Source organism: Quercus robur, chromosome 7 (genome assembly GCF_932294415.1).
Source record: "Quercus robur chromosome 7, dhQueRobu3.1, whole genome shotgun sequence".
Taxonomy (NCBI): domain Eukaryota; kingdom Viridiplantae; phylum Streptophyta; class Magnoliopsida; order Fagales; family Fagaceae; genus Quercus; species Quercus robur.
Genome location: NC_065540.1, coordinates 4,381,799 through 4,409,654, shown reverse-complemented (window position 1 = coordinate 4,409,654; position 27,856 = coordinate 4,381,799). Strand labels below are relative to the sequence as shown.

Genomic DNA, 27,856 nt, shown 5'->3' with positions numbered 1-27,856 from the left:
CAGTACTTTGACCAAAAAAAGGGTGTCAAGCATCTTGCAGCCCAACAAAAATGATCGGAGGAATCTCGTGTCATATTCATATTTGTAAGAGCTGTTATGTATGTTAGTTATGCGTCGGTTGCTTTTGAATCAAAATAGAACCGAAAACAAAGGCTACATTAACAGTTTTAAGAAATATCACCTGGCCCATTGTATCTTATAAGTGGGGTTTCGAGAGCAAGGGGTGCAATGAAAAAAGGAGATTCATTTGAGTAAAACCTTAGCTTTAACCAAGATCATATGTAGATTAAAAGAAGAAGAAAATTTCAATATATAATTGGGTCCCAATAATATGTTGTTCTTAGGGTATTTGTTAATGAACTATTTTAAAAAATAACTATTTTTAAAAAATTTTGAGATCACTCTTATGAAAAATGTTTTTTTAAAAAAGATGTAAAAAAAAAAAAAATCAGTTACTTTTTTTCTTTTCAATAAAAAGCTTCAAAAATTATTATCTAAAATATGTTAGCGAAACTTTTTTATCAAAACCAAAATTATAATTAAGTAATAAAATAATTAAACCTATTTTGTATTTCTTAATTAGTTTGGTAATTGACTTTTAATTGGAGCAATATTTTGATTAGTTTTGTAATAAAGTTTCACTCATAATAAAATGTCAATAATAAAGAAAATACACAAAATCCCTATGTGGCTTATTGGTAAAACCTGAGAACCCTTGAAGTTTTGAATGCAATATTTAAGTAATGCCCTTATGATATTGTTTCAAATGTAAACCAACATGCATCCATTAAAATGAGCAATGAGTTATTCATGTGATGATTTGTATCCATATCTAGAGTTGTATTTTTACATTAAAAAATACCACAAAGGGGTTTTCTATCACACTCAAATGCCCCCAAAGGAATTAGATATTACATAATTAAACAATTCACATATATAACAATACTACAAGGGAGTTCCATGTTTTTAGGGGAAACCACATGAGTATTTTGTATATTTTTCCCTTAATAATATTATTGTACTTACATGACGTGTAATACTTACTTTGAGTCACACGACATGAAAATTGTAAAACCCAAATTAAATTATTAAAAAAATATTGAAAATAATTAAAAATATATCATGAAACTCTTTTTAAATTTCAAAAAATCTTTAGAAATAGAATTTTAACTAGAATAGTACCATTTTTTGGGATAATTCGATAATTAAGGGGTGGAAACAATAATTCAGAATATCTTTAATTGAGCTATAAGATTCTTGACACTAGGGTAATACTTTTAAACTTCTTTAATCAATGACAATAGAATTTCACTTAACAATTAAAGGGAGCATTAATTTATTGCAATCACAATGTACATGACACAACTTTTCCTTTATTATATTGTACATAATTTGGCTATCTTCGTAATAATGGTGCAACTTTTTTTTTGTTTTATTTTTGTTTTTGCTAACTTAGCAAACTTCCAATAACACTTTATCTAAAGATAAAATTGGGTGAAAATAGAAACTAGAAAGGAAAGGAACCGCCAAAGGCCTTGTAGCTGAATTGGCACCTCTCCGTGTACAAAGTGCTTGGGGGTTTAGAGGGGAAAGGGTTCGAGTTATGGGGTTAGCAGTATGTTGTAATTATTTCTCAAAAAAAAAGAAAGGTAAGGGACCGATTGAACCTTCACTTTATATTTTTTTTGGCACTTATTCCTCCCATTCTTTTATGGTGGTAGGTAATATAGGGAGTAGTATGTAACAATGTTAATGAAAGTTTATTTTCCTATTATTTGGAAAGGGTTTTACTCTCTTCTTATTGGCACTATTTCTTAATTTGTGTAAAGGTTTTTCTCTTTGTAAAGCTAGCTCTCTCTCTCTCTCTCTCTCTCGCTCTCTCTCCATTAAAAGAAGGCTTTGACGGAATTCATCATCACGAGGATAATGTTTTGAATGCGTAAGGTTGAAGATATACAGAGGGTAAGATAACGGTCTTTCATCTTCTTTCTATATAGAGGGCGGTTGGTAACGGTCAGATATATCAAATTTTTTGAACTATCTTAAGACTTTCATTGTCTATATATAATATATCAAACTTCCCTCTAATCTTCAACAATTTGTCCCAGAGAGAGAGAGAGAGAGAGATTTGATAATGTCCAACCACAATATTGAAGAGGAGAGGAGGCTCTACAGGTGTGCTGTTAAATATGAAAAGATGGTAAAACAGGTAATAATTTGATGTCTTTTATAGAATACACTTGTGAAAATTAAGGAAAATAGGAGTGCAAAGTATAATAATATCGTATTCTCTCTTCTCTCATGAATGGCGAGTTAACTCATCAACGGATTGTCTCATCATTGGGTTGTCTCGCTAATTAAATTCGTGGTAGAATAGGAATTACCATGTTCCTATCTTGAATAATTTCCCCATAAACATATTCATAACTCATAAGGCAATGTTTTTAAGTGGATATGTATGTGCATTTCAGTGCATGGAATTGAAATAAATAATAAATGCTTTATCTTTCTTGCAAAGGCAGCTCATTAAGATCAAAATAATCTGGATAGGTTTGTTTGTTTTCTCTTTTTCAGTTTGACGAGCTCATTGGAATCATGAACGCTACTAAGACCAGACCCCCGAAGCGACAAAGGGTATTAATATCCTCCCCAAGATCTTTTAATTAAGACCATTAGTTTCATACATTTTTTCTTTTTCTTTTTCTATCTTTTTTTTACTGTTGTAAAACTTTAAACAATCAGAAGACCATATTTTAGAAGAAAAAAAACTTTAAGGGTGCTTGGTCTTACTAGCAGAAAAAATGGCACTCTTTGTGAAAGAACTGAAACAATTAAAATAAGCCATTTAACAAGGGGGTCATGGCTTCCTGAATTTTTTATTTTTATTTTTTATTAGTATGCAATATTTAGGTTCAAACATTTATATTTGACCACCAAAAATAAAAACTAGCTATTGCAAATTGAAAGTTGACCCAAAATATCAAAAAAACAAAACAGTCATTTGACCTATATATAGATCATCAATGATTGTAAAGAAAAAATATTTTGTTTATATTTTGTTAATATAAAATATTCGTCAGTTTAATTTTTTATATATTAATTTAATTTTAAATTATATTTTTTCATTTTTTTTAATAGTAATTTAAAAAAAAAATGTTTTGGCCCCCAAAAATCATGATTTGTAAATGTTCTGATATGCATGTTAGGGAAATGTCTAAATATGTAAGAAGTAAGATTATATCAGCTTTATTTTATCATTACCATTTCATTTTTCATGTGGTTTCATCAATAATTTTATGACTTTTCCACAGGGTTCAAAAGAGAACAGTTCTAGTAGTACTGCTGCCCCAGCTGCCTCCTCAAGCCAGCAACCTGAAAACAATGAAGTTTTCGTGCAGACTATAACAAGATTCCTCCAAGAATTAAGAACAGACCCTACTGATCCTGATTCCCCAACTAATACCTCAGATTGAAAAGCAATCTCTCTATTACAAGAAAAATTACTATTTTACAAGCTAGGAGTCCAGATGATTTACATACATCATCTCCTCCAACCATCTAATTATTTGTAGTAATTACCATTTGCCTGAGGGGCAAGGATAATTATGTGTGTATGAAGGATTAGGCTATTGCCATGATTAGCATAATAGTTATTGTATTATGAAAGAAGATGAAGAATTATCATTTAGGGTTGTAACAATTTCAAGAGACCCCAATAGTGTTATGTTGCATTTGCTTGCTTAAATAGCCTTCCTCTCCATCTTTTTCTTTTATCTGCTCATCTGGACTTGAATAATTTTTCTGGACAAACACTCACAGGATTAATCGCCACCAAGTTTTGCCGTTTAATTAATCATCACCAAGCTTGTATTAAAGCCGCATTGTTCATCTATTTTTGCTCTAAATAATGAATATATAGATCTTAATATGGTGTATTTTTGTAGCATGTTAAGAGTTTATATAAACAGGATTTAAAATAAAAAGAAACATAGAATTTTACAAGTATACTTTTCGCTTTTTATTTGTCTTTTAGAAGATTAATAAAATAGGAATTTTCACCCAAAAAAAAAAAAAAAGTTCATTTTTAAGAGGACTGCTTAAAATGGAATGGATTGGTTATAAGGGAATGTCCATCTCATTCCATCTTATTAAACTCCTAACCTTCATTTAGGAATTCATAAGGGAATAAAATAGAATGATCATAAAGAAATGGAAATGAATTGAATGTACTCAAGCCTTTGTTTAGGAGTTCATAAGATAATAGAACGGAATGATCATAAAGGAATGGAAATGATTGAAATTAATTTAAGTAAGAGATATGAAAGTAAAAAATAGAAATGAAATATAATTAAGTAATCTTATTTAGATGTTTTAAAATAAATGAATGGAAAAGAATGGAATGCAAACATTGTTGAAACCAACATTAGAAAAAATGAAATAAAATTATTTTACAACAACATTACTATTTATACCCCCTCAATTTATAGATCATAAAAATTGATTCTAGTTTAGACTCGATGCGAACAATGTTGTTGCTTGTTATTTGCTTTCAAAATTGTTATACTATAAAACAAGCAGAAATTGGCGTGGATCAATCGGTATTGAAAATTGGAATTCCATCAAAGCACAACACACATACTAGCACCTACTTACTTTTCAAAAGTCAATAAATCAATTAAATTGAAAGACTCAAGGGATTTGATGGAGAAATCACCAGTAAGAGAATAGTAGTAGCGTGAGCAACATAGTGCAAAGAGAGCAAGAATGATAGTATATATTTGTATGTCTGGTTGAGAAAAAAATGTGTCGTGTGAAAAGGGCTAAAATTGAAAGGGTATTTTTTAGGAGTTTTAATACAATTTTCATTAAACTTAAATCTAGTTCCTCCCAATTTTGAGAGGAATGAAAATTTGAGGTTTTGAGAGGAATAGAGAGGAATGAACGTTCACAATTATCCATTCCATTCCCTCCTACTTATTAAACTCCCAAACAAGGAATGGAAATAAATATTCTTAAATTATTCTTTTTATTCATTTCCATTACATTCAATTTCCTCATTCAAAAAAAGCTGTTAAATAAAACCATAAAAGAATAGACACAATTTCTCTATGTGATCCTCTTTAATATCATTCATTTCGGTCCTTCCAAACATACAGTTAAGATTCTGACATTCTGTCATACAGCTTAACTGTCATACACCAAGCACACAGTTGAAAGCATGCGAATTGCAAGACATCAAAACATGTGTCGGTGCAAGGCTAGCGTCTCCAAACGCGCTTAATTTCCCAGGTTGGACTGGTAAAAAGTAATCTATGTTCTGGAGGAGATAGCAGGACTCCCTAAGTCTGACCTTGTGCAGAGAACCAACCCTTGTGTAGAAAGAGGGCATAATACATCAAATACACTGGGAAAAATTTACCATTTTTGTTAGTAACAAAAAGGATCATGTTGAGATTTGCACTACACAAGTGTTTTCCTCAATTAGTCAATCATAAAGTTTGCACTTTGCATACAATAAGAGAATATCTGATCTAAATATAATGTAATTAGTATCACTAAACTCAAGCAAAGTGACTAAAAGGAACTCCAGTGAAGGACCAAGCCCTTAATGTTAAAAAAAAAAAGTAATAATAATAATAATAATAATAATGCTTTCACCATGTGATATATATAATAGAACTTGAGGACTTGGCTTGGGTCCAATGGCTCCAATGCATTGGACCTGTTGCAATGGCAACACATGACCAAAGTGGACACGTGTCATCATCAACAGGTCCAACGCTCTGGAACCATTGGACCCAATCTTTGTCCATAACTTGAAACCCTTTCTGAAGCTAGAGATGTAGGTGAGACAAGGAAGTCCTGAACGAAAAACAAAATTTTCTGCCCTATTACATAGCTAGCAGCCTAGCAACATTTTGCTAAGGACTAGAGTACACGAGTCTCTCTTTATTACCCCAAGTGTAGCAGGGGGAAAAACATGCAAACCACATGAAAACACATGCAAAACATTTTGAAACAGAAATCTATAGATTCACGGGCCTATACATCTAAATGTTGGTGATGATGACTCTTACAGACATACAAAATTTACTCTTTCACAACCAAACAAATCTCTTGCCCAAAATTCAAGAAGATCTGTCAACAAAGATTGTCCTCCTAAAAAACAATTTACATAGAGAGAAGGTTGAAATTCGGAGACCAACCCAAACCTTCCCTCAGTAATAAGGAAAGGAGAAAAATAAGAACATCAGGGTCTTCATTATTTCAACAACTCATAGTTGAAATATCTGCTTACCAAGCATTCTACATGATAGTTGAGAAGGAACCATATATATCATCGAAGATATATTTCCCGTGCTTGAATAACGGTCAAGAGAGCTAAAAATTTGCACTCTGAAAGATTTGCTCAGAAAGTACTGCTTCCCTCAGAGACACGCTAATGACACATGAAGGTAAAGCTTAATATGCAGAAATCTCGTTTACCCAATATCAAATTTATAGTGATCAATTAATCTAATGCAAGTTGCACTTCAGCTTGGCATCCTCAAGCTCCTGTTTTAAGGCTTCCACCCTTTCAAGCAAGGCTGTATTTTCCTGGTAATGTTTGAATTTGTAAGAAAAAGAACAGAAAAACCAAACTGAATGTAACTTTTAAATTATTCTTAGTACCCTGGAATTCCATGGTCGTCCATAAATACAGAGGTGAAAACACTTTTTTAAAGGTTTGGAAAATAAAAAAAGAAATTCTACTGGCCTTTTTGAAGAAATATCAACGATTGCTTTCAAGACAATTTCAGAAGTATATAAGAAAAGTTAGATGTAACTAAAGCACTGTATTAAATACTAATGTGCAAACAACTCTCATCTTAGTTGTCACTAAGCTATTGAATTTGGGTGTCCCACATCATGCGGAAACTGAATGCATCCTAAAGAATGTCAACTACAACATTGAGGGAAAGAAAAAGGAAAGTACATGATAATATGAAGTAAAGAGTCACCTTTTGTACCATTGCCAATTTCTCATCTTCCACCTTGTTCTCAAGAGACTCCTTAATCTGTCAAGGAGATCCATAATTATTCAATCCAGAGGAAGAGAGGCTGTTAAACCTCAGGTATACTTCTAAAAAGGGAGAGACAAGGAAGAAATAGAAAAATAGAGAAGAATCATAATTGTTAAGTGTACGCAATACTGGAGTCTAAAAAAAGCAACTGTCAATTAGAAGGCTAATGCAAATGAGTAGTTATCATTTTGTCAACTAACCCAACTGCTGTATATTGATACATCTAAATGATGGTTCCAAAGCTTCCAGTCCACCATGCACATTATTCACACAATAATCTCTTAACTAGCCAACCCCCAAGCAGTAGAACAATCATCTAGAATCACACCTTATAAAGCAAAGGTCAATAGTTTAAATCTCCCATTTCCCCTCTCCTTGAGCACAAACTCAATCATTTAATAGACTTTTTGGTTGGAAGAAGGAGGGGAGTGTTAGCAGAGGTCCATGGCATGGATGGAATTTTGATAGGTAGTAGAGGTGCAATGGTGATCAGAGAGTGTATCCTCACAATGAGACCATGGAGGAATGCATTGCATACAAGTCTCTAGAATATGAACTTCCTAAATTTGGGCCAATCCCACAAATAAATTTTTTAATAAGTCATGTAACTTGTTTAAATAATACACACGGATAGTCTTATAAATCACAACGTAGTGAGTTGAAGGAAATAGCTCCAAAGTCCAAACTGATTTAGAACTAAACTATATCCTTCAATGATATACGTAGATAGTATTATAAATTGCCACATAAATACTTAATACAGTAATAGTCTTAGGATATAGCTCAAAAACCACATTTTGGTTTCCCCAAAACGGTTTATTCAATGTAGGATTATATAGCTCAAATGTCATACTCCATATCTGCTCAGTCATCCATATATAACACTGTAATAAGCACGCAATGTCACCAACTCAGCATACAATTCCATCCAAGTTTGAATTCATAACAGCACAAGTATTAGAAGTTCAGGTTAATCATGGTCGATTAAAACAAAACAGAATTTCAGGTTAAAAGTTGATAATTCTCACTAGAAACTCATATAACATGAAACTAAATGAAATAAAACTTTGCCAGGTTATCTCCATGGAAACATCTATGCAGGATATAAATTGATACAAATTCTCTTGTTCCTCTGTGTAATAAAATTGAATTCTTACCTATCAAAAACAAAAGGATATGAATTGATACAATCAAAAATATATAGTTATAGCTACAAAGGTACATTATACATATCTTGCAATTTTAATTCAATTCACAAAATCCTATGATACATGAGCTATGAATCTATCATATAAAAAACCCCAATAATTCCAAAGCACAAACGCTAATCCCACAAATGAATTAAGTTATTGTATACCTCATTGAGTTCTTTGGCACAGTTGGTAGACCTCTCTACTTCCACATCATATTTCAGCCTCCACTCTGCAGATTCATCCATGGCTTCCCTGTTTGCAAGATCAAACTGTCTTCTACAAAGATTTTTAAGCACAAAAAGAAAAACCCCATGTTCAATTACACATTAAAGAAACCAAAAACAAAGAAAGAAAGATTAGGAAGCAGAACCCATAAAGGAAAAAAACAGAAGGGGAAGAAAAACCTTAGGATTTCGGAGTCATCAGAAGAAAAAGAATAATCGATGGTCCAAAGCCTCAAGTAAACTGCTACTCCCAAAAACATTGCCACTGCCAAACCCACCAAGATTTTCTTTCTCTCTCCTCCCCCCATGATCATACTCTCTCTTTCTCTCTCTAAAACACACACAAACAGAGTGACAGAGAAAGAGAAGGGTCTCTCTCTCTCTCTCTCTCTGCGCTTCGGCGAACAAATCAATAAAGGCAAGCCGGTCACTCACATTCTAACAACCACTCCTTACTTCGGGTTTTCGATCTAGTGTCGCCTCGATAAGACTGCTTTTGTAACAATGTTTTGTTAAAGCCAAAATTCGTCGCCATATACGGCTTTCGCCTTAATAAATTAAGTTGTTCTTTTTTTTGATAAGCTATTAGGTTGTTCTTAGGGTGCGTTTGTATTAAGGTTAGAAGACTGTATTTTGAGTTTAAAATGAGTCAGTTTTGAGGTTTTAAAAACACTTTTTAATCTCCTAAAACAGCAAAACCAGCAAAAATAGCTTTTAATAGTTTTTTTTTCCTAATTTTATTATGGGAAAAGTTAACAAGTTCCCGAAGGACATTAGTTTAGCAATTTTTTATTTTATAAAAATTATGGGAAAAGAAAAAAAAAATCAGTTTTTTATATTTTTCATGAAAGTGTATTAAATTTTTTTTAAAATACTACTTTCGTCCCACTTTTTTTGTCCTGTTGAAAAGTCAAATTTTTTAAGAGAACATCATTTATTATCTTGTTTACCTTTTAAAAATGTATTAGTTTCCAAAACTACCCTTTAAAAAATTTATTAAAAAATTGAATTAGTAAATTAATAAGGGTATAATAGGAATGTTATTAAATTAATGACTTTTATTTTTAAAAACAGGACAATATTTTGAGATATCTCAAAATGGAATAGAGAACAAAAAAAGTGGGACGAGGGAGTAGTCATTAACAAATGCCCTAAGGTACCTATTAACTGAACCATTTTATTATTAATATATATTTTTTTTTTAAAAAGGTTCCTACAAGGATGGCAAGATGTAAAGTTGTTCTATCGATTTGCCTAAAGACAATAAATAGAGAGAAAAAAATTTGTTCTCACCTCTATTTTAAGTTCAATTTGTTAGGATTTTTATTAAAAATTTCTAATGACTTTGTAGTTTGTACTCTTAAAAAGAGTTTGCAACATTTGGGCAATTGTGAAAGATATGTTAAGTCATCTTCTCAAAAAAAAAAAAAAAAAAAAAAATCAGTCATGGAACTTATCTAAAGATATGCAACCTAAAAAATCTTGCTCAAGCGAAAAATAATTGAACCACAAAGTTCACCGGTCCCTTATTCCAGGTTTGCTTGAACAAAAATGTCAGACTTTGTTTTTCTAATTCCCTTAGAAAAATAATTGTACAACTTTATTTAACCTACTTATAAATACAAACAAAGCACAAATCTTTATACAAAGAAAGTTGTCGTACCATTGATTATCCTGAGTCTTCTTTTGGTTTCAAAACCAAAGAAACATCCTTCTAGTTCTAGTTATTGGCTTTACACCCTCAAGATATATCAAAACCAAGAACTTGAAGAACCCATGCATATTGAAACCACTAAGTGCTTTGTCTTCTATCAGTGCATGCATTGATAGATTAAGGAAGTCAATTTTGGACCGAAGCCTGTTTCGATTTGATTAGGAGGACGAAATATTTTGGTACTGGTTGATACTTCATATCGGTGTACAGTTTAGAGATTACCATTATTTATATATTTCTATACATATATATTTGTTTGTATTTATTTATGTAAATATGAAATTATTAATTTTTATGTTTATCAACATAAAATTTAAAATCCACGTATTTTATGGTCTACATTTTAGCCTAAGTACATTAATTAATTTATTAGCTTAAATAACATGTTTTAAAATTTTCAAAAATTAAAAAAAAAAATTAGTGTATTGGCTGAAATGCCAATAACAGCCAAAATATCCAAAATATGCCCAGTACAGTTGATACAATTGTAATAATACTAATTTAATGGTTAGTACGATTGGTATCGATACGGTATTGATTTCCTTGATTGAGATCCTAAAGTTCCAATTTGAAGCAAACATGTCATTTGTGTAGTCTATATAGAAGAAGTCCAAAGGTCTTGGAGTTATTGGGGTGAAGTCAATGAGTTGCCTATTGAGTCCCGAAAAGTCTAATTACAAATGGTCAAATGCTATTTGAGTTTGTTTGTATATTTCTCATTTTATAGTGAATTGGCTTATAGGGTAGGTCACCCTGGAGTAATTTTCCATTTAAGAGGTTAATCTTTAAAATTTCACTTAGTTACCAAATCTCTACATTTTTTTTTTATCACTTTATTATTATTGTGATAAATTTGGTGTTTGTGGTTAGATTGTCTACTTGTTTTTAATTCATAAATAAACTTGTTGAATATCCGTTGATACAATTGTATTGAGGTTAAAACAAATTTCCCATTTTCAAGCTGCATGAAACATGTTAGATTTTTGACAAGACAAAATAGGCAATAAGGTACTGCCCATTATAATGGTAATGACCCCCCCCCCCCCCTTTTCTTTTCCCTTATGTTTGTGTCTTTGACCAGACAAAATAGGCAAGTGTACTACCCATTATAATGGTGAAGGAACCCCCCCCCCCCCCCTTCCTTTTTCCCTTATGTTTGTGTTTTACACCATGTTTAGTTGTGGTGAAAAGGTAGAAGATGGAAAATTAGAGGAGAAAAAGGGAGAGAAAAATGTGATTTTTCATTATTTGGTTGGAATGAAAAATGAGAAAATAAAATAAGGTAGATGGAGTTTTCCATGCACACCTACCATTTTTTGTTCGAAAGTGAAGAGAAAAGATGAAAGAAAATGACAATAAGAAGAGAAGTACAAAAATTATCTCACTTTTCTATCATCTTACTTTTAATAATAAAGGAATAATAGTAATTTACCCTTTATACTTCTACTTTTTTTTACCTAACATACACAATGAAAAATACAAATATTTTATATTGTTCCAACCAAATAAAGTCTTGAATTCTTCTGATCTTAAGTTTTAAAGTGCCTTGCTAAATTTTGGACTGTAGTTCTCCATTTCACACTCTTCTAATAAATATATGTAAGAAGAATTCTGTGAGGGATGATCCCAAGAGATTCACTAAAAAAAACATAAATCCAAGATCTCAAGAATGACCTCAGGGATGACTAGAACCCGAGTCCCAACTTAACTCACAACCTTGAGTAGGGTAACCAAAAATGTCCCATTTTTTTGGGGGTGGTAAAGAGTAAAAGACTATGAACTAACCCATCTCTAGGCAAATCCAGCCTGTACCATTAAAGGCTCATGGAAGACTCTTTATAAACCAAACCAACCAAGCTGGTTCGTTACAGTTTACACCTTCCGAGCTTGTTTGAGCACCATTAAACCCCATTCATTAGACATTGAACTTTTATGGAGCACCATGGATCATGACAGCAACCTAATATGGACCATGTTTAAACACTTGTACCGTACCTTATAGGACCACTGGCATGAAATAAGAAGAATCATATATATGGGTACAGCATATTCTTCAAATTCTACGGGCTTAAAACTCTTAACAGCCTGCCAATACCCATTGAATAATGCCCATTGCTACAACACCCACCACAGCAGTCAACACAAGTTCAATTGTAGTTTTGAGCCACACAGACCGACCTTAATTTGCATCCACATTTCTCAGTTGACAGAGGAAGGAGACGAAGGACCTTTTGAATAATGTAACTCTCCAACTTTATTGCAGTGTAACAATGAAGCAGCCTAGCTATTAATAGGTTGCTTTTTTTTTGACAACAACAATGAACAACCTACAAATGCATATATCATCAACCATGAAAACTACCGTGAGGCCTTCTAGTGGTCCAAAAGCTTAAGAATTATCCTTATGAAGCAACCTAAGTATTAATCAGTGTACTAATCTAAATAAACAGTGGTAAGAGAATCAAGTGGCGCCCCTTGTTTGATAATTTGTTACCACCAGATAAATTAGTTACAATGTGTTTTGGATATAACTTATTGAAATTGATTTATCATCTATGGCCTATCAGTCAAACTCAGATATGGACAAGGTGTCTTCAAATTTATGGATTTTCTTTTCTTTCTTTCTTTCTTTTTCCCCGAAGTTTCTCCCAATGTGAACTTTTAGGAAAAGTCTAGATATAGATACACTGAATATGGTGAGCATATGGTTGTCGTTGAAGTTTTTTTTTTTAAGTTTTGGCATTTCATGGAAATTGAAACGAGTCCAATCATGTATACTCCTCAACATGGAACTCCACTCACACGTGACATCCAAGCATTCTAATTAGGTCTTAATAAGGCAAGCTCCATGTTTTCTTACAGATACGTTCAATGCTTAAACTCCTTGTTATCTTTACAATTTAAAGTTTGAGAACCAAAAAGAAGTAAAAGTTAAATGAGTACTATATCTTAGCCAAAAAACGAAGAGACCACTATATAAATTTTAAGATTGCCAATATCCTTGTTGAGGTTCAAAAGGGCTTAGATTGAGGGACAAGAATTTGATTCCAAGGTTTGTTCTAGCTAAACTGTACTTTTCTTACCAACCGCTAACCATTTGAGTTCACGTCACCTTGCTCATTTCCTTTGCAATTTAATTTCATCCAATATAACCCCAAAAAACAGCTAAATACAACATGTAAGGGGGAAAAATAAAAGGGAAAAGCGAAGAAAGAAACAAAATATGGCCTTATGAAACCGTGATGATGATCATTGGGATTTAGCTTCGATCACAAAGTTAGAGTTACATGCATGAGTGATCCTCTTAATAAAACACAGACACTCAAAATTCACAGGAAAATAAGTAAAAAAAGGAAAATAAAAATAACAAGAAGCTTAAATTAGTCCTCCGGAAAAAGAACATAAGAGATCGAAAAGAGTGAGATTTGACCTTAATTTCCGGCCTAACAAAATACCCAACAATTCTAATCTCTCCTTAATTACTCTATTAATTGCATGAACCAAGTCCTTCTCTAGCTATAGCCCCTACTAACCTTCAAACCCAACTTTCTCCCAAATTGCATTCCTCACACGGCGCAAGTCCATGCCTTTCAAAGTCCTACCTTTCCCTTCATGAACAGAAAAAGAGGCACCTCGAGTCCTTGCTAAATACTCATGAGGAGGAAACCTGTAATCTTGATCTTCATGCTCATCATCATCATCAACAACAACATCTTCATCACTGTCTCTCTTTCTATGGTCTCTATAGTCATCTTTAAGAATCTTCGACCAGTCCGGTATCTCCATAGGCAATGATGTTGATGCCACCATGGTCCTGTCCCCTATGTCCCTCTTCCTAGTCACTTTCTTAGGTTGCCGAGGAGTTGGCAGTGTTTTCTTTGTCTCAAGTGGTGAGACATGATTGGAATTCCAAACATCAGCTTCATCAAACTCGAAGTGACTGTCGGAGGCAACTGGATTGTTGTTGATGTTGTTGTCACTCTCCGAACTGGTTGATGAGTAGATGTTGTTGTAACTGGGTTGTGCATGGAAACTTTTCCAAGTTGCCATTGATGAAAACTTTGAAATGGGGTTGCAAAACTTGCAAATGTTATATGGGTTTTTGTTTGTTTGTTTTCTTTCCAGCTAGGCTGTGCTTGCTTTGTTGTCATCCTTGATTATTCAGCATTTTATAATGGTGTAACGGATAAGCTCATTTCTCTTTGCACAGAGTTCAAACAAGCAAGTTACTAAAAAGCCAAACAGAAAAATTGTAGAAAGTGGGTGTCCTCATGTGTTTAGTATGAGCCTCTTTTTATTTTTTAATCAGTTAATCTTTACTATCTGCTTTAAATTAAAAAGGGGTCATGCATCATGGGGTCCAATCCCTATAGGCTTTGGTCACATATCTATCGTTTCAATTTTTATGGGATATGTCCTCGAAAGAACTATATATAATTAAGCCAATCTCACTTCTTTCATTTTGGCCCTATATATATGATTGAGAGGCAAGTGGGAGATGTACAAATCAAATGGAGTTTTAATTATAATTTTTTTGTGGCTCCTCTAACATAGGACTTTACGAAATTAAAAAAAGGGTTTTAATTAACAAATTTAAGTCTTAGGTACATTGTTATGTAAATACCATTTTATCCATAAATTTTAAGTTTGAATGATTAATCGTTTGGACATCATTGATTATACATCACTTTTGTTGCATCATTCTTATTTCTCTAATGATATATTATCTATTTTTTAAATTAAAAATTTTGATTAACAATTTCTTTTAGAGCATTTGTTAATGAGGTATTTTAAGAAAATTATAATATCATTTTCATAAAAAATAAAATTGTTAAAAAAATTAAATTTTTTTCTTTTTTTTTATAAAAAATTTCTAAAAATATTTTATAAGTCAACTCTTAAAGATATTTGTTAATTTTTCCTTAAGTTAAAAACAAATGAAAAAAGAAAAAGAAAAGGTGGGGTGCAAAATTGATTGGTTAAATTACAATGAACTATAGCATACCAAAAAAAAAAAAAAAAAAAAGAGCCAAAACCCCACTAATATACAAACTAAATTGACACAAAAACATAATAAGTACAAAACTAAAAAATTGATTATCCCAACCCAAAAGTCCCATGAAAATCTGAAGAAGTGGTTTATAAAAAACTCAAAATTGTTCTTAAAAAAAAAAAAAAAAAAAAAAACTCAAAGTAAAATCCCTAAAATACCCTTCGAATGACACGCGTATGATGTTTTGTCGATTTTCAACTACTACATACAAAAATGTCATGTCCAATATGACGTGGGCATAATCGATTAGGAAATTTCAAAAAATAGATAACATAATAAGGAAAATTTTCCATTTATAATAATAGGAATAGAAATAAATAGCAACGAATTTTTATCCATTTAGGAGCGAGTCCACACGTGGGCCAATCAAGTCATTCGTCCAATCAACTACTCAAATCTCAAATTCATTGGCAGTTAAGAGCTTTATGACACACTTTTTCGTCTAGTCTTTCACCTACTGCAGGTCAAGTTTTTTGGGCCCCACACCCCATCACCTTTCCAATTCAGATCAGATTGTCCGTATCGTGACACGTCAGGTACGAAAATATTTCTCAACTTGGTGAAATGAGTGCTTCTTTTGCCGTCACATGTCAAGATTGTCCATATCCTACCCTTCAATAAATCTGATCACACCATTTACATCCAAGGATTACAAATTTTTGTTGTAACTCGTGTATGTGGCAAATAGTAAGCGACGGAGTAAAAGTAAAAGTGATGGCTTTTTAATGGAGTTTAAAATTTCACCACTCATAACTCACTAATTAAATAAGTCATAACAAAATTATAGTAAAGATTATGATCCTAATATATGCTTACTCTTCTTAACATTTATATTATATTATTTATTTTATATTACATACATTTCATTAAAAAATTACTTATATATTTTTCTCATACAATAATCATCTTTATTATGGGACATGTAAATAAATTTAAAAAAACTATATGATAAAACAATAGTACTTATGTAAATTTATGCAATTAATTGTTGTAACGATCATATATTTTTACACAATTTTATATATTTTCATATGAGTAAACTTTGAACTTAATTAACTAAAATGTAGTTTTTTTTATTTTTTTATTATACAAATGGTTGCCCCCATCAAAATTGTCACAAAGTAGTATGCTTCTAAATTTTTTTTCTTTTAAATCTTCTTTTGTGGTAGAGACTGTGGGCCCATTTGATACATGTACTTAAACAATAATTTTTAAATTTTAAATAATATTACATATATTTTCATATATTTTACCACCTACGCAAATTTTCATAAAAAACAAACAACATTACTCCTGTATATCAATATGGTTCAGTGAGGTTTGCCGACTGGTGTGTTCTTGGGATGTGTGTGTTAATTTATTGAATATATTAATTCATGATGGTGAAATTATCCTAGGACAGTACATGGAAAATTATTAACCACACTCACGCGTAAATTCCAAAAATAGTTCATATAATTGAAATTTTAGAGGGTGCAATGTCGTGTAAAGAGAGAACACCTATTAATTAACTTAGCAACAGTTGCTACCTAACAATTCCACAGTGTATATATGGAGGATTGAATGATGATTCAGTACAGGATGATTGTAGATTACGATACAATAGGCATTAGCGTAGCATTCCAAGGTCAATTATTTTTTTCTTTTTAAGGAAACAGGAAAAATGCATTAGAAACTAAACAGCAAAGGTCAATAATGGATTAGCAACAGTGGAATTCTATTATTATTACTCCTCGATTCACATAAACAACTCCAACTCGTGTTTCATGCTGAGTGAGAATTGCTGACCAAGTATGGGTTTATATAATTTTTAACAAACCTTTCATTATGTCTACTTACTACTACCTTGTTTTGATTTTATCCATTTTATCGGGAGATGCATGATTTTATAATCACGAATTTTTTTAATAAAAAAAAGGGTTTGCAAGTGTGGGGGGCAGCTGTGTAAGTATTGTCCACACATTACATTATAGCTTGAGATCACTTGAATGATAAGAGCATCTACAGCAGTGGAGCTAAAAATTTAGCTTTTTAACTCCACCAAAAGTTACTTTATCTATTATACCTATACATATATTACAGCAGTTGATCTATTTTAGCTATCAACACAATAAAATAATATAAACATCACAATAAAATAATATATCCCTACAATAAAATAATATACCACCTACAATAAAATAATATAATCCACTACCCAAAAAAACAACCCAGCACCGTGCACAACCACCTCTACCATCAGCCACACCCGCAACCACCACTATCACCACCACCAGCAGACACAACCAAACCCACAAAAAAAAAAAAAAAAAAAAAAAAAAACCAAACACCGTACCACCAAACAATAGCCACAACAGCCACCATCGCCACCACCACAGCCATCAAACCCATAGAAGAAAACAAAAATCAAACATCATTCCCACATGAAAATACATTAAAAAAAAAAAAAAAACAAACAAACAAACTCAATCACAGCAAAGAGAATGGCGTGGGTCTGATCGGAGGACTAGGCGGAGGCGTTGATCGGCGGAGTGGGGAGGACTGGGCGGCGTGGGTTTGATCAGAGGATTGGACGGAAGCGTGATCGGCGGCTGGGGGGTTGGGTCGATGACGTTGAGGCCGGCGGAGGGATGCAGACTGGGCGATGGGGCTTGGCATGGGTCGGCGAGCTGGGTCGGTGGAACAGGTCGGCGGTGAGGGAGCTGGCCGACGAGCTAAGGGATGAGGGAGATGACGGAGGCCGGCGAGAGCTAGAGAGGAAAGGAAAATTTACCGGCGAGCTGAGAGCTAGAGAGAAAAAAAAAAAGACCGGTGAGCTGAGGGATGAGGGAGGCCTGCGAGCTGAGGGATGAGGGAGGCCGGTGAGCTGGAGAGAAAAAAAATTTTTTGAGGAAGAAAGAAGAATGAAGAGAAGTCGGAGAGAGAGAGAGAGAGAGAGGACTATTTTAATCAAAGAGGAGAGAGAGAGATGTAATAAAAAACTATTTTTTTTTTTAGCTTTGAGCTACAGTGCACATCTATTTTTAGATGTGCACTGTAGCCATTCATCTAAAATTTTTAACTATGGCTCCACTGCTGCAGGGGTTTTTTTATGTTTGTGGAGCTAAATTTTAGCAATATAGCATTATAGCTACACTGCTGTGAATGCTCTTACAACTACTCAAATTTATAATTTTTGAACTCGCAAATATAATGAGTTATAAGAATTTCTTACTACTATGTTATATTATAATCATGAGTGAATTATAGTTTTTGGTTTTTGAATTATATGCCACAATTTAATTTTATCCATGAATTAATGTTTGTTCAATTTAATTAGTCTATAAGGTTTTGAAAATTGTTAACATCTTTACTCCTATTTCCATTTTAGAAATTATTTCATGAAATTGCTTTACAAATTAAGTGTTTCAAATTGTAATTTAACTTAATTCTTACTATAACGGCAACAAAAGAGTGCAAATGAGGCACAATTTTGTACGAGTTCAACAATAAGCTTTGATTACAAGCAAGAGAAAAGGTAACATGGAATCTTATTTAAGAATTTCAAGGACTAACTTAACATAATTGACGGTTTTGGCAATAATTTTTTAGAATTTCAAGGACTAACTTAAGAATTTTTTTTTTTTGTGGTGGGGGGGGGGGGGGGGGGGGAATGGTACACCTTTCCTTAGGCCATGTGCTTATAAGGTAAGGGTGGGAAGTGTCTCTCCCTGATGTGGGACTGAGCAAATCCGTGTGAGTAGAAGCAAGGGTCGACCCTATCCATCCCAAAACGAACAATACCTGATTGGAGAAAGATTCGTTCCTCCCACATAAATAATATTGTTCATTGTATTTTTTTGTAGCTTTATTCAAAGCTATTATCATAAAAGTGTACATAGTCAAAAAGAGTTAGATTTGCTTTTTATAGTTGTCAATAATATATGCACAATAGATGGTCGTTTACTATTAAAGGGCACGTATTGTCCTTTGAGGTTTTTTTTTTAAATCTTTTAGTTTGTCCTCTTATAAGACAACTTTTGCTATATATAGTTATACAGAGAAAATGGGCTTTTGCCCTTTCTTTTTAAAATATCCAGCAAAATGCCTCATGTTTGAAACTAATTAGGAAAATACACCTGTTTTGAAACTTGATTTTCTAAAAATCGAGTTTCAAATTTATAACTCGATTTTTGAAACATCGAGTTATAGCGAATGTGGACTTAGAATTTTTTTTTTTTTTTTTGGAACTTAAGTTCCATGTGAAGTACTCAAGTTCCAAAATATTTTTTTTTTATTTAATTTTTTAGTTCACTATAACTCGATTGTCTAAAAATCGAGTTTTAAATTGAAACTCAATTTTTGGAAAATCGAGTTTCAAAACAAGGGCATTTGCCTAAATAGTTTGAGATATGAGGCATTTTGCTGGATATTAATAATAGAACTCTTTCTTCAATTTTTTTGAAATCTATATATCCAAAGTTAAGGGTAGGAAATCCAATTGAATTTTCCACATGTCTTGAAATTTGATAATCTTATTGCTGGAGTATGATAGACTATTTACTCTAAATTTCCAAGCTTCAATTTCGCTAATGCTTGTTGATAAGTTGGTTTGTTCTAGCGTTAAAAAAAAAAAAAAAAAAAAAAAATCAAAAATCAAAAATCAAAATTTTTTTTTCATGAGAAGTGTTTCATTTTATACTAGATTTATTACGCTATATCATATGTTTGATTATTTTCCTATTTTGATAATTCCAATAAAAAAATGACATATGTTAGGTTGTGATGTTCTGGTTGGTGAAATATAAAGTAGAGCACTAATAATTATGTATGGTTGAGGAGAAAAGTTCAGCCATTCAATTTGGAAAAAAAGAAAAAAAAAAGACAACGACCGTAACTTTTAACTTTTTTTTTTTAGAAAACTTTTTACCTTTTTGACGTTTTAACTTTTCTATGTACTGATAAAAAAAAGGGTTCGCAAGTGTGGGGGGCGGCTATGTAAGTATTGTCCACACATTACGTTATGGCTTGAGATCACTTGGATGATAATAGGGCTTATAACTACTCAAATTTATAATTCTTGAACTCGCAAATATAATGAGTTATAAGAATTTCTTACTACTATGTTATATTATAATCATAAGTGAATTATAGTTTTTGGTTCTTGAATTATATATGCCACAATTTAATTTTATCCATGAATTAATGTTTGTTTAATTTAATTAGTCTAAGGTTTTGAAAATTGTTAACATCTTTACTCCTATTTCCATTTTAGAAATTATTTCATGAAATTGCTTTACAAATTAAGTGTTTCAAATTGTAATTTAACTTAATTCTTACTATAACGGCAACAAAAGAGTGCAAATGAGGCACAATTTTGTACGATTTCAACAATAAGCTTTGATGACAAGCAAGAGCAAAGGTAACATGGAATCTTATTTAAGAATTTCAAGGACTAACTTAACATAATTGACGGTTTTGGCAATAATTTTTTAGGTTTATAGGTGAAATTCTACTCTCTCTTTTTTTTTTTTTTTGGGTGGGTGGGAAATGGTACACCCTTCCTTAGACCAAGGGTGGGAGGCGTTTCTCCCCGATGTGGGATTGAGCAAATTCATGCGAGTGGAAGTAAGGGTTGACCCTGCCCATCCCAAAGGGGACAATATCTAATTAGAGAAAGATTCGTTCCTCCCACATAAATAATATTGTTCATTGTATTTTCTTTGTAGCTTTATTCAAAGCTATTATCATAAAAGTGTACATGGTCAAAAAGAGTTAGATATGCTTCTTATAGTTGTCAATAATATATGCACAATAGATGGTCGTTAACTATTAAAGGGCACGTATTGTCCTTAGAGTTTGTTTTTTTTTTTTTTTTTTTTTTTTTTTTTTTTTTTTTTTTTTAATCTTTTAGTTTGTCCTCTTATAAGACAACTTTTGCTATATATAGTTATACAGAGAAAATGGGCTTTTCCCATTTCTTTTTAAAATATCTAGCAAAATACCCCATGTTTGAAACTAATTAGGAAAATGCCCCTGTTTTGAAACTCGATTTTCTAAAAATCAAGTTTCAAATGTATAATTCGATTTTTGGAACATTGAGTTATAGCGAACATGGACTTAGATTTTTTTTTTTTTTTTTTTTGGAACTCAAGTTCCATGTGAAGTACTTGAGTTCCAGAATTTTTTTTTTTTTTTTTTTATAATTTTTTAGTTAGCTATAACTCGATTGTCTAAAAATCAAGTTTTAAATTGAAACTCAATTTTTAGAAAATCAAATTTCAAAATAGGGACATTTGTCTAAATAGTTTCAAATATGAAACATTTTACTGGATATTAAAAAAAAAAAAAAAAGAAGAAGAAGAAGGCAAAAGCCCATTTTCAGTTTTCACCATAGTTATACCCACTTTGTAAGAGGACAATGAATAATAAAAGAACTCTTTCTTCAATTTTTTTGAAATCTATATATCCAAACCCTTAAGGGTAGGAAATCCAATTGAATTTTCCACATTTCTTGAAATTTGATAATCTTATTGCTGGAGTATGATAGACTATTTACTCATTAAATTTCCAAGCTTCAATTTCGCTAATGCTTGTTGATAAGTTGGTTTGTTCTAGCGTTAAAAAAAAAAAATCAAAAATTTTTTTTTTCATGAGAAGTGTATCATTTTATACTAGATTTATTACGCTATACCATATGTTTGATTATTTTCCTATTTTGATAATTCCAGTAAAATAATGACTTATATTAGGTTGTGCTGTTCTGGTTGGTGAAATATAAAGTACAGCACTAATAATTATATACGGTTGAGGAGAAAAGTTTAGCCATTCAATTTGGAAAAGAACATAAAAAAGAAAAGAAAAGACAACGATTGTAACTTTAAACTTTTTTTTTTTTAGAAAACCTTTTACCTTTTTGACGTTTTAACTTTTCTATGTAGTGATCCATAACTATTGCAGTCTTTGCAATACCTTAGAAATTGCTCCCAATTTGAATCCAGATTGAGACACATGATTTAAAAAAAAAAAAAAAATCCATTTTAGTGTTTATTGAGTCATGCTAGGGACACAATAAAACTTTATAACAATTTCACAATATTTCTCAAAAAGTTAAAATAAAAATTCTACATTATGGTGGATTTATGTATAAGGTGGTAGATTATTTTAAGAATGTTATGAAATTGCTATAATTTTTTTTGTTTTTCTAATTTTATCTATTGCATGTTCTCTTTTTTCCTTTTCCTCGAAGGATATTCCGTGTAAGTTTATTGCCAGTGTCAGATTTATTCCAAGCATCACTTCCCATCAAATTTGTTATCTTTATGATGTGCAACATAATCAAACAAAGAGAATAGACATATTTTTCTTCTAGATTTGATATGATATGCTCCCATTTACGTCTCTTATATTTTGAGCTTATGGACAAAGTTTTGAGAAAAAGTAAATATATATAATGATATCATTCATAATTTCTTAGACCACCCTATGCGACCATTTTGCATTATTTTTGACTTGTTAATTGCCTAGGCCTTAGGTACTTACGTATCATTGGGTAAAATATAATGAGAAAGTCTAGTGCCACAACCAAAATACATAACATGACGAGTTGTGGTTGGTGGAAGGGTGATGTGGGGACACCCTTCCACCAACCACAACTTGCCATGTGGCGAGTTGTGACACAAGTTGTGCATTTTTCTGTGACACTAGACTTTCTCAAATATAATAAAATACTCTCGAGGGACTCAAAAACCAATTAGAACAAAAAGTAACATGGTTTGCACCAATAGTAGTGTTCTTGATAGTCATTTTAAAGTCCATGGATAATGCAATTCTGGTCATTAGTGTGGGGCACGTGGCACATAAGTTAATTAGAGAGTAGACTAAAGGCAACTAGGGGTTGGAAAAATGAAATTGTAATTGATCTTGATTGTTAGAAATTATAGAATAGCAAGGTTACTATGGATCATGTTTTATATAATATCATAGCTACCGTGAATTTGTAATTTTATGTGTTACAATGACTTTTGGGTTGTTATATTTGTCATATTGTGTTCTTTTAACATGATTAATTTTCCCAACTTATTTTACTATTTAGCTTATTTTTGCTACTATTTATGGGTCCCACTACGTTTTTTAGTACTATTTATGGGTTACACTATACTATTTCAGCTAATTTTTATCTTTATTTACAGTACTTTTAACAAAAAAGTTTTCAATTTTAACAAAATAAGCGAACTTCAAACAGACCCATTGTATACCTAATATATTTCATTCAATTGATGAGTGCATTATAGGGCAAATATGAATTTTGAAGATTTGGTTGTTTAAGGTTTTATAAGACACATGTATAACTAGCAAACAACTTACAACAAAAACTCTTTACTGCTCCAAAATATTTGACCCTTCAACCATAAGGATGTTTTCACAAATGACACACCCATGGTAGGACCGCAACCTCCAACTGACTCCAAGAACTTCTTGGAGTGTCTTTGCTCCCATGACAACAAGTTTGTGGTAACACATTGACTTCAACTTATTCACCAATTGATTTCTAGATCTATCTTGATATCTCTAATATAGTGAAATCAAGAGAATTAGGGTTTGGAATCTTTTAATGTAACGCAGTTCTTTATCTTTGTTAAAAATACCAAACAATGCCAATTAAGTTATAATGTTTTTGGCCTCGCTTTGATTAAAAATCAGATTTCGGCACGTGTGTGAAGTCTCTTATCGGGCAGGTAAGGTTTCTCATAATGCATTTCCATGTGCGTGAAGTCTTCCAACATGTTCACGTCCAAGTTCATCCCCTATCAAGTTGACAAAGACTTTTCATTTTTGAGTTGCTATTAAATCCTCTTCTTGCTCTCAAATTACAACTCTAAGATGCAAAAAAATTCACTATTTGACACAATTTGTCAACACGAATACATGTAGACCTCATAATGCATTTCCATGTGCGTGAAGTCTTCCGACATGTTCACGTCCAAATTCATCCCCTATCAAGTTAACAAATACCATTCATTTTTGAGCTGATATTGAATCTTCTTCTTAATTTCAAATTACAACTTTAAGACGCAAAAAGACTCACTATTTGACACAAGTTGTCAACACTAATACATGTAGACCTAATAAGGTCTTATTAGGCCACATTTATCTTATTTTTTTTTGTCACTATCATTTTTTTTAATATTTTAACATTCATGGATTAAAAAATAGTTTTGTTTTGATAGAATGACTTAAAAAAAAAGAAAAAAAGACCCGGCCTATACAATGATATCCTAAAATTATCCTAAATGCTCTTTTCAAACAAGATTTATTTCATTATTCGAATCCTTTACACCGCAACACCTATACACACGACACATGCCAATTATGATGCTCTTAGTAAGAATACTTTTTTTCTTCAATGATCATTTGTGGTATATATTAAAACATAAAGAAATATGTTAATAAAGTTTAGGCATCTTATTATGTCGTTATGCATCACTCACTGCTTCGTGAAGTTTAAAATATGCATTTTTTGCGTGAAAGTCTCTTATCAGATAGGTAAGGTTCTCACAATGACTTTATCCAGAAGAACATTCCTGTTAACTTATTGACCACAGGAATTGCAGCTTTTGTTTTTTTGTTCATTTCACGTTTAGTCCATGGATGGTTTGAGATTGTGGGGGCCAAACATGCATGCATTTTGTGAGTTGTGTGTGAGTTTAGGGTTCATATGTTTTTTTCTAAGTTCAGGCTGCCTAACAGATATATGTCAAAGTATACACGTCAGACTGTGTAAATAAAGTGAGAATTACGTGTGGGTGTTTTATATGGTTGTTGGGTGTGTCAGATTGGAGTGGAAAAATGAACTTTTGAGTTCAAGTTCTTTCTTTAATCCAGGTAGAGGAGAAGTTCGAAGCCGTTTGATTAGTTTAATCATTGCTTTCCAAAAAAGTTTTAGTTTTAAACAGAGGATATGAATTATATTGAAGGTGGCCGGCCGGTGCAGCATCCAAATTGGCAATTAATTAAGAAGGCGATAAAGCATATGGATTTTGATAAAATAAACTAATCCATAGTTGATCATAAATATTTGGATTAAAGTTTGGGTTTTTTATTTTTTATTTTATTTGGAATGGTTAAAAATACTTAGATAATATATATGCTAGGATATTTGGCAACTCAAACTCACACCCCACTACTAATCCAAGCATTTATTAGTGACTACGGAAGTGCCAACTTGTCCAACCAGGCAGTGGTCCTGAACTGTTTTTTAGTTGGCCATACTTATGAACCATTTGTACAGTGATGGAATAGAATTAACTAAAGATTTCGAATTTGGTATGGATGGAGTGTAAAATCTATATTTTATATCATTCAGTAAGTGATTGTCATATCTGTTTTTTATTTAAAACTTAATATAACTTATCACACCAAATAACATTTTCATAAACTTCTAATTGGGTTGGATTTTTAAATGAGTAATAGAATTGATTAAGTATAGTTATGCATATTCTTTAATATATAATGAGATGATGTGACATGTTAGGATTGGAGTGTATAAATCTTTTATAATGATTACTCTTTACCAATAAACTTCTTTTTAGTTTTTAGTGTCGGCGAGATTCAATTCTAAAGTTCTTTATTCATTTAAATCCACTCCTCCCAATGGATTGAACTTCCTAAAATATTTATAATGATTACTCTTCACCAATAAACTTCTTTTTAGTTTTTAGTGTCGGCGAGATTCAATTTTAAAGTTCTTTATTAATTTAAATCCACTCCTCCCAATGGATTGAACTTCCTAAAATATGATTGTATGATTGACAATGGCATCCATTGTAAATAGAAATGTAGAACGGCTAACAACTCATGCAAAAATGCATCCTTATCATGATCTTGCTCTTTTTTATTCTTTTCTCTAATGTCATGTGAAGTGTCGCAACATTGTTCATCCCTATCTGTTATCCAAATAATTTCATGTACTTGTCACCCATCCAAAAAAATAAAATAAAAACTCATGTATTGTCACCCTATTCATTGCACCAAGCTTTCAATCCAACCCATTAGCCACAACCCAATGGTCCCCAAAGGTCCACTGAAAATTAATGGGCCTATACAAAAAAGCCCAATAAAACCAAGGACATTTTGGTCATTTCAAAAAACCCTACATGCAAAACCCTAGCATATATGAACCCTAGAAAACCTCACAGTTTCTCTGACTCACTTTCACAGCGCCCCCATAGCTATTTCATACAAGCTCCTCAAACCCTAAACTCCACCACCAGAGACCCCGAAAATGCCTCCAAAGCTCGATCCCTCACAGGTGGTGGACGTGTACGTCCGAGTCACCGGAGGTGAGGTCGGAGCGGCGAGTTCACTCGCTCCGAAGATCGGTCCACTGGGTCTTTCCCCGAAGAAGATCGGAGAAGACATAGCGAAGGAAACCGCCAAGGACTGGAAGGGCCTCCGCGTAACGGTCAAGCTAACGGTCCAGAACCGTCAGGCCAAGGTGTCCGTGGTGCCCTCCGCCGCCGCGCTGGTCATCAAGGCGCTGAAGGAGCCGGAGCGCGACCGGAAGAAGACGAAGAACATCAAGCACAACGGTAACATCTCGCTCGACGACGTCATCGAGATCGCTAAGGTGATGAAGCCTAGGTCTATGGCGAAGGATCTTAGTGGGACCGTGAAGGAGATTCTGGGAACTTGTGTCTCTGTTGGGTGTACTGTTGATGGTAAGGACCCTAAGGATTTGCAGCAAGAGATCACTGATGGTGATGTTGAGGTTCCTTTAGATTGAAAATCAACTATGTCAGGGGTTTGAAAACCTTGAATTTACCTTTTTGTTTTGGGTTTTGTTGTTTAATCAGTTTTGAGGCATGGAAAGAAAATTTTATCGTTTTTTTTTTTGTTATGATTTAATGGTTATGTCTTTGAATTTTTAGGGTTAAATGTTAAAATGTTTGGAAACAGAGTAGAGCGGATTTGAATATCATAATGCATTTGCTAATGCAACCACAAAGAAAATGTGGTTATAATTTAGTTTCATTTCTGGTTTTTTTTTAATAGTTTCGATGCTTGTTAATGAATGCTTTTAAGAATCCAATGTGGGAAATGTAGATAGGCTCAAAATGAAATCTTACAAAGTGATTATTATCAAGTAGTTTTGAATGGGTCTTTCGACAATATTGAGATGCATAATTGAGCTGAATGGATATAGAAGGTTAATTTCGTTTTGACAGCATAACTTTTAGTTTAGTTTGCTAAGCAACAACAAAGAAAATGTGGTTGGATTTAGCGTCATTTCTGATTTTTGGTTTCTGCGCTTGTTGATGAATTTCTTGAGAGTATAATGACATTGAAATGCTCAATTGAGAAGTATTATGAAATAATTCTAATCAAGTAGTTTTTAATGGGTTTTGATGATATTGAAATGATTGAGCTGAATGGATACGTTCTTTCTGGTAGGTAGATTGTGATATTTGTAGGTCAATTGTGTTGCACTTTTAGTTTAGTTTGCTAAAGAAAGAAAATGTGGTTATGATTTAGTTTCATTTCTTGGTTTTAGATTCTATGCCTGTTGATGAATCTCTTTTGAATTTAATGACTTTGAAATGATCAATGTGGGTAATGTAAATACCATA

The 27,856-nt window shown here is 32.4% G+C and overlaps 3 protein-coding genes across 3 annotated transcripts; 1 reads left to right on the top strand and 2 right to left on the bottom strand.

The window, feature by feature from the left end:
• Nucleotides 1–6,011: 6,011 nt before the first annotated feature.
• Nucleotides 6,012–8,995, bottom strand: LOC126691838 (uncharacterized). Its single transcript, XM_050387070.1, has 4 exons — nt 8,662–8,995; nt 8,422–8,533; nt 7,002–7,058; nt 6,012–6,597 (listed from the first exon to the last, which is right to left on the bottom strand). Exons 1-4 carry the CDS (start codon nt 8,793–8,795, stop codon nt 6,517–6,519), a joined length of 384 nt encoding a protein of 127 aa, XP_050243027.1. The 5' UTR covers nt 8,796–8,995; the 3' UTR covers nt 6,012–6,516.
• Nucleotides 8,996–13,419: 4,424 nt separating this feature from the next.
• Nucleotides 13,420–14,354, bottom strand: LOC126691837 (uncharacterized). The gene has a single exon (XM_050387069.1). It carries the CDS (start codon nt 14,243–14,245, stop codon nt 13,724–13,726), a length of 522 nt encoding a protein of 173 aa, XP_050243026.1. The 5' UTR covers nt 14,246–14,354; the 3' UTR covers nt 13,420–13,723.
• Nucleotides 14,355–26,417: 12,063 nt separating this feature from the next.
• On the top strand, nt 26,418–27,260 carry LOC126691836 (60S ribosomal protein L12). Its single transcript, XM_050387068.1, has one exon. The coding sequence runs from the start codon at nt 26,512–26,514 to the stop codon at nt 27,010–27,012; it is 501 nt and encodes a 166-aa protein (XP_050243025.1). The 5' UTR covers nt 26,418–26,511; the 3' UTR covers nt 27,013–27,260.
• Nucleotides 27,261–27,856: the final 596 nt, after the last annotated feature.

Bases quoted from the DNA above. Each gene is read 5' to 3' on its own strand.
- LOC126691838 (XM_050387070.1), bottom strand. From the start codon at position 8,795: ATGATCATGGGGGGAGGAGAGAGAAAGAAAATCTTGGTGGGTTTGGCA. The intron at 8,534-8,661 runs GTTTTTCTTCCC...AAATCTTTGTAG, and splicing joins GATGACTCCGAAATCCTAAG to AAGACAGTTTGATCTTGCAA. The intron at 6,598-7,001 runs GTGACTCTTTAC...AAACATTACCAG, and splicing joins AATTGGCAATGGTACAAAAG to GAAAATACAGCCTTGCTTGA.
- LOC126691837 (XM_050387069.1), bottom strand. From the start codon at position 14,245: ATGGCAACTTGGAAAAGTTTCCATGCACAACCCAGTTACAACAACATC.
- LOC126691836 (XM_050387068.1), top strand. From the start codon at position 26,512: ATGCCTCCAAAGCTCGATCCCTCACAGGTGGTGGACGTGTACGTCCGA.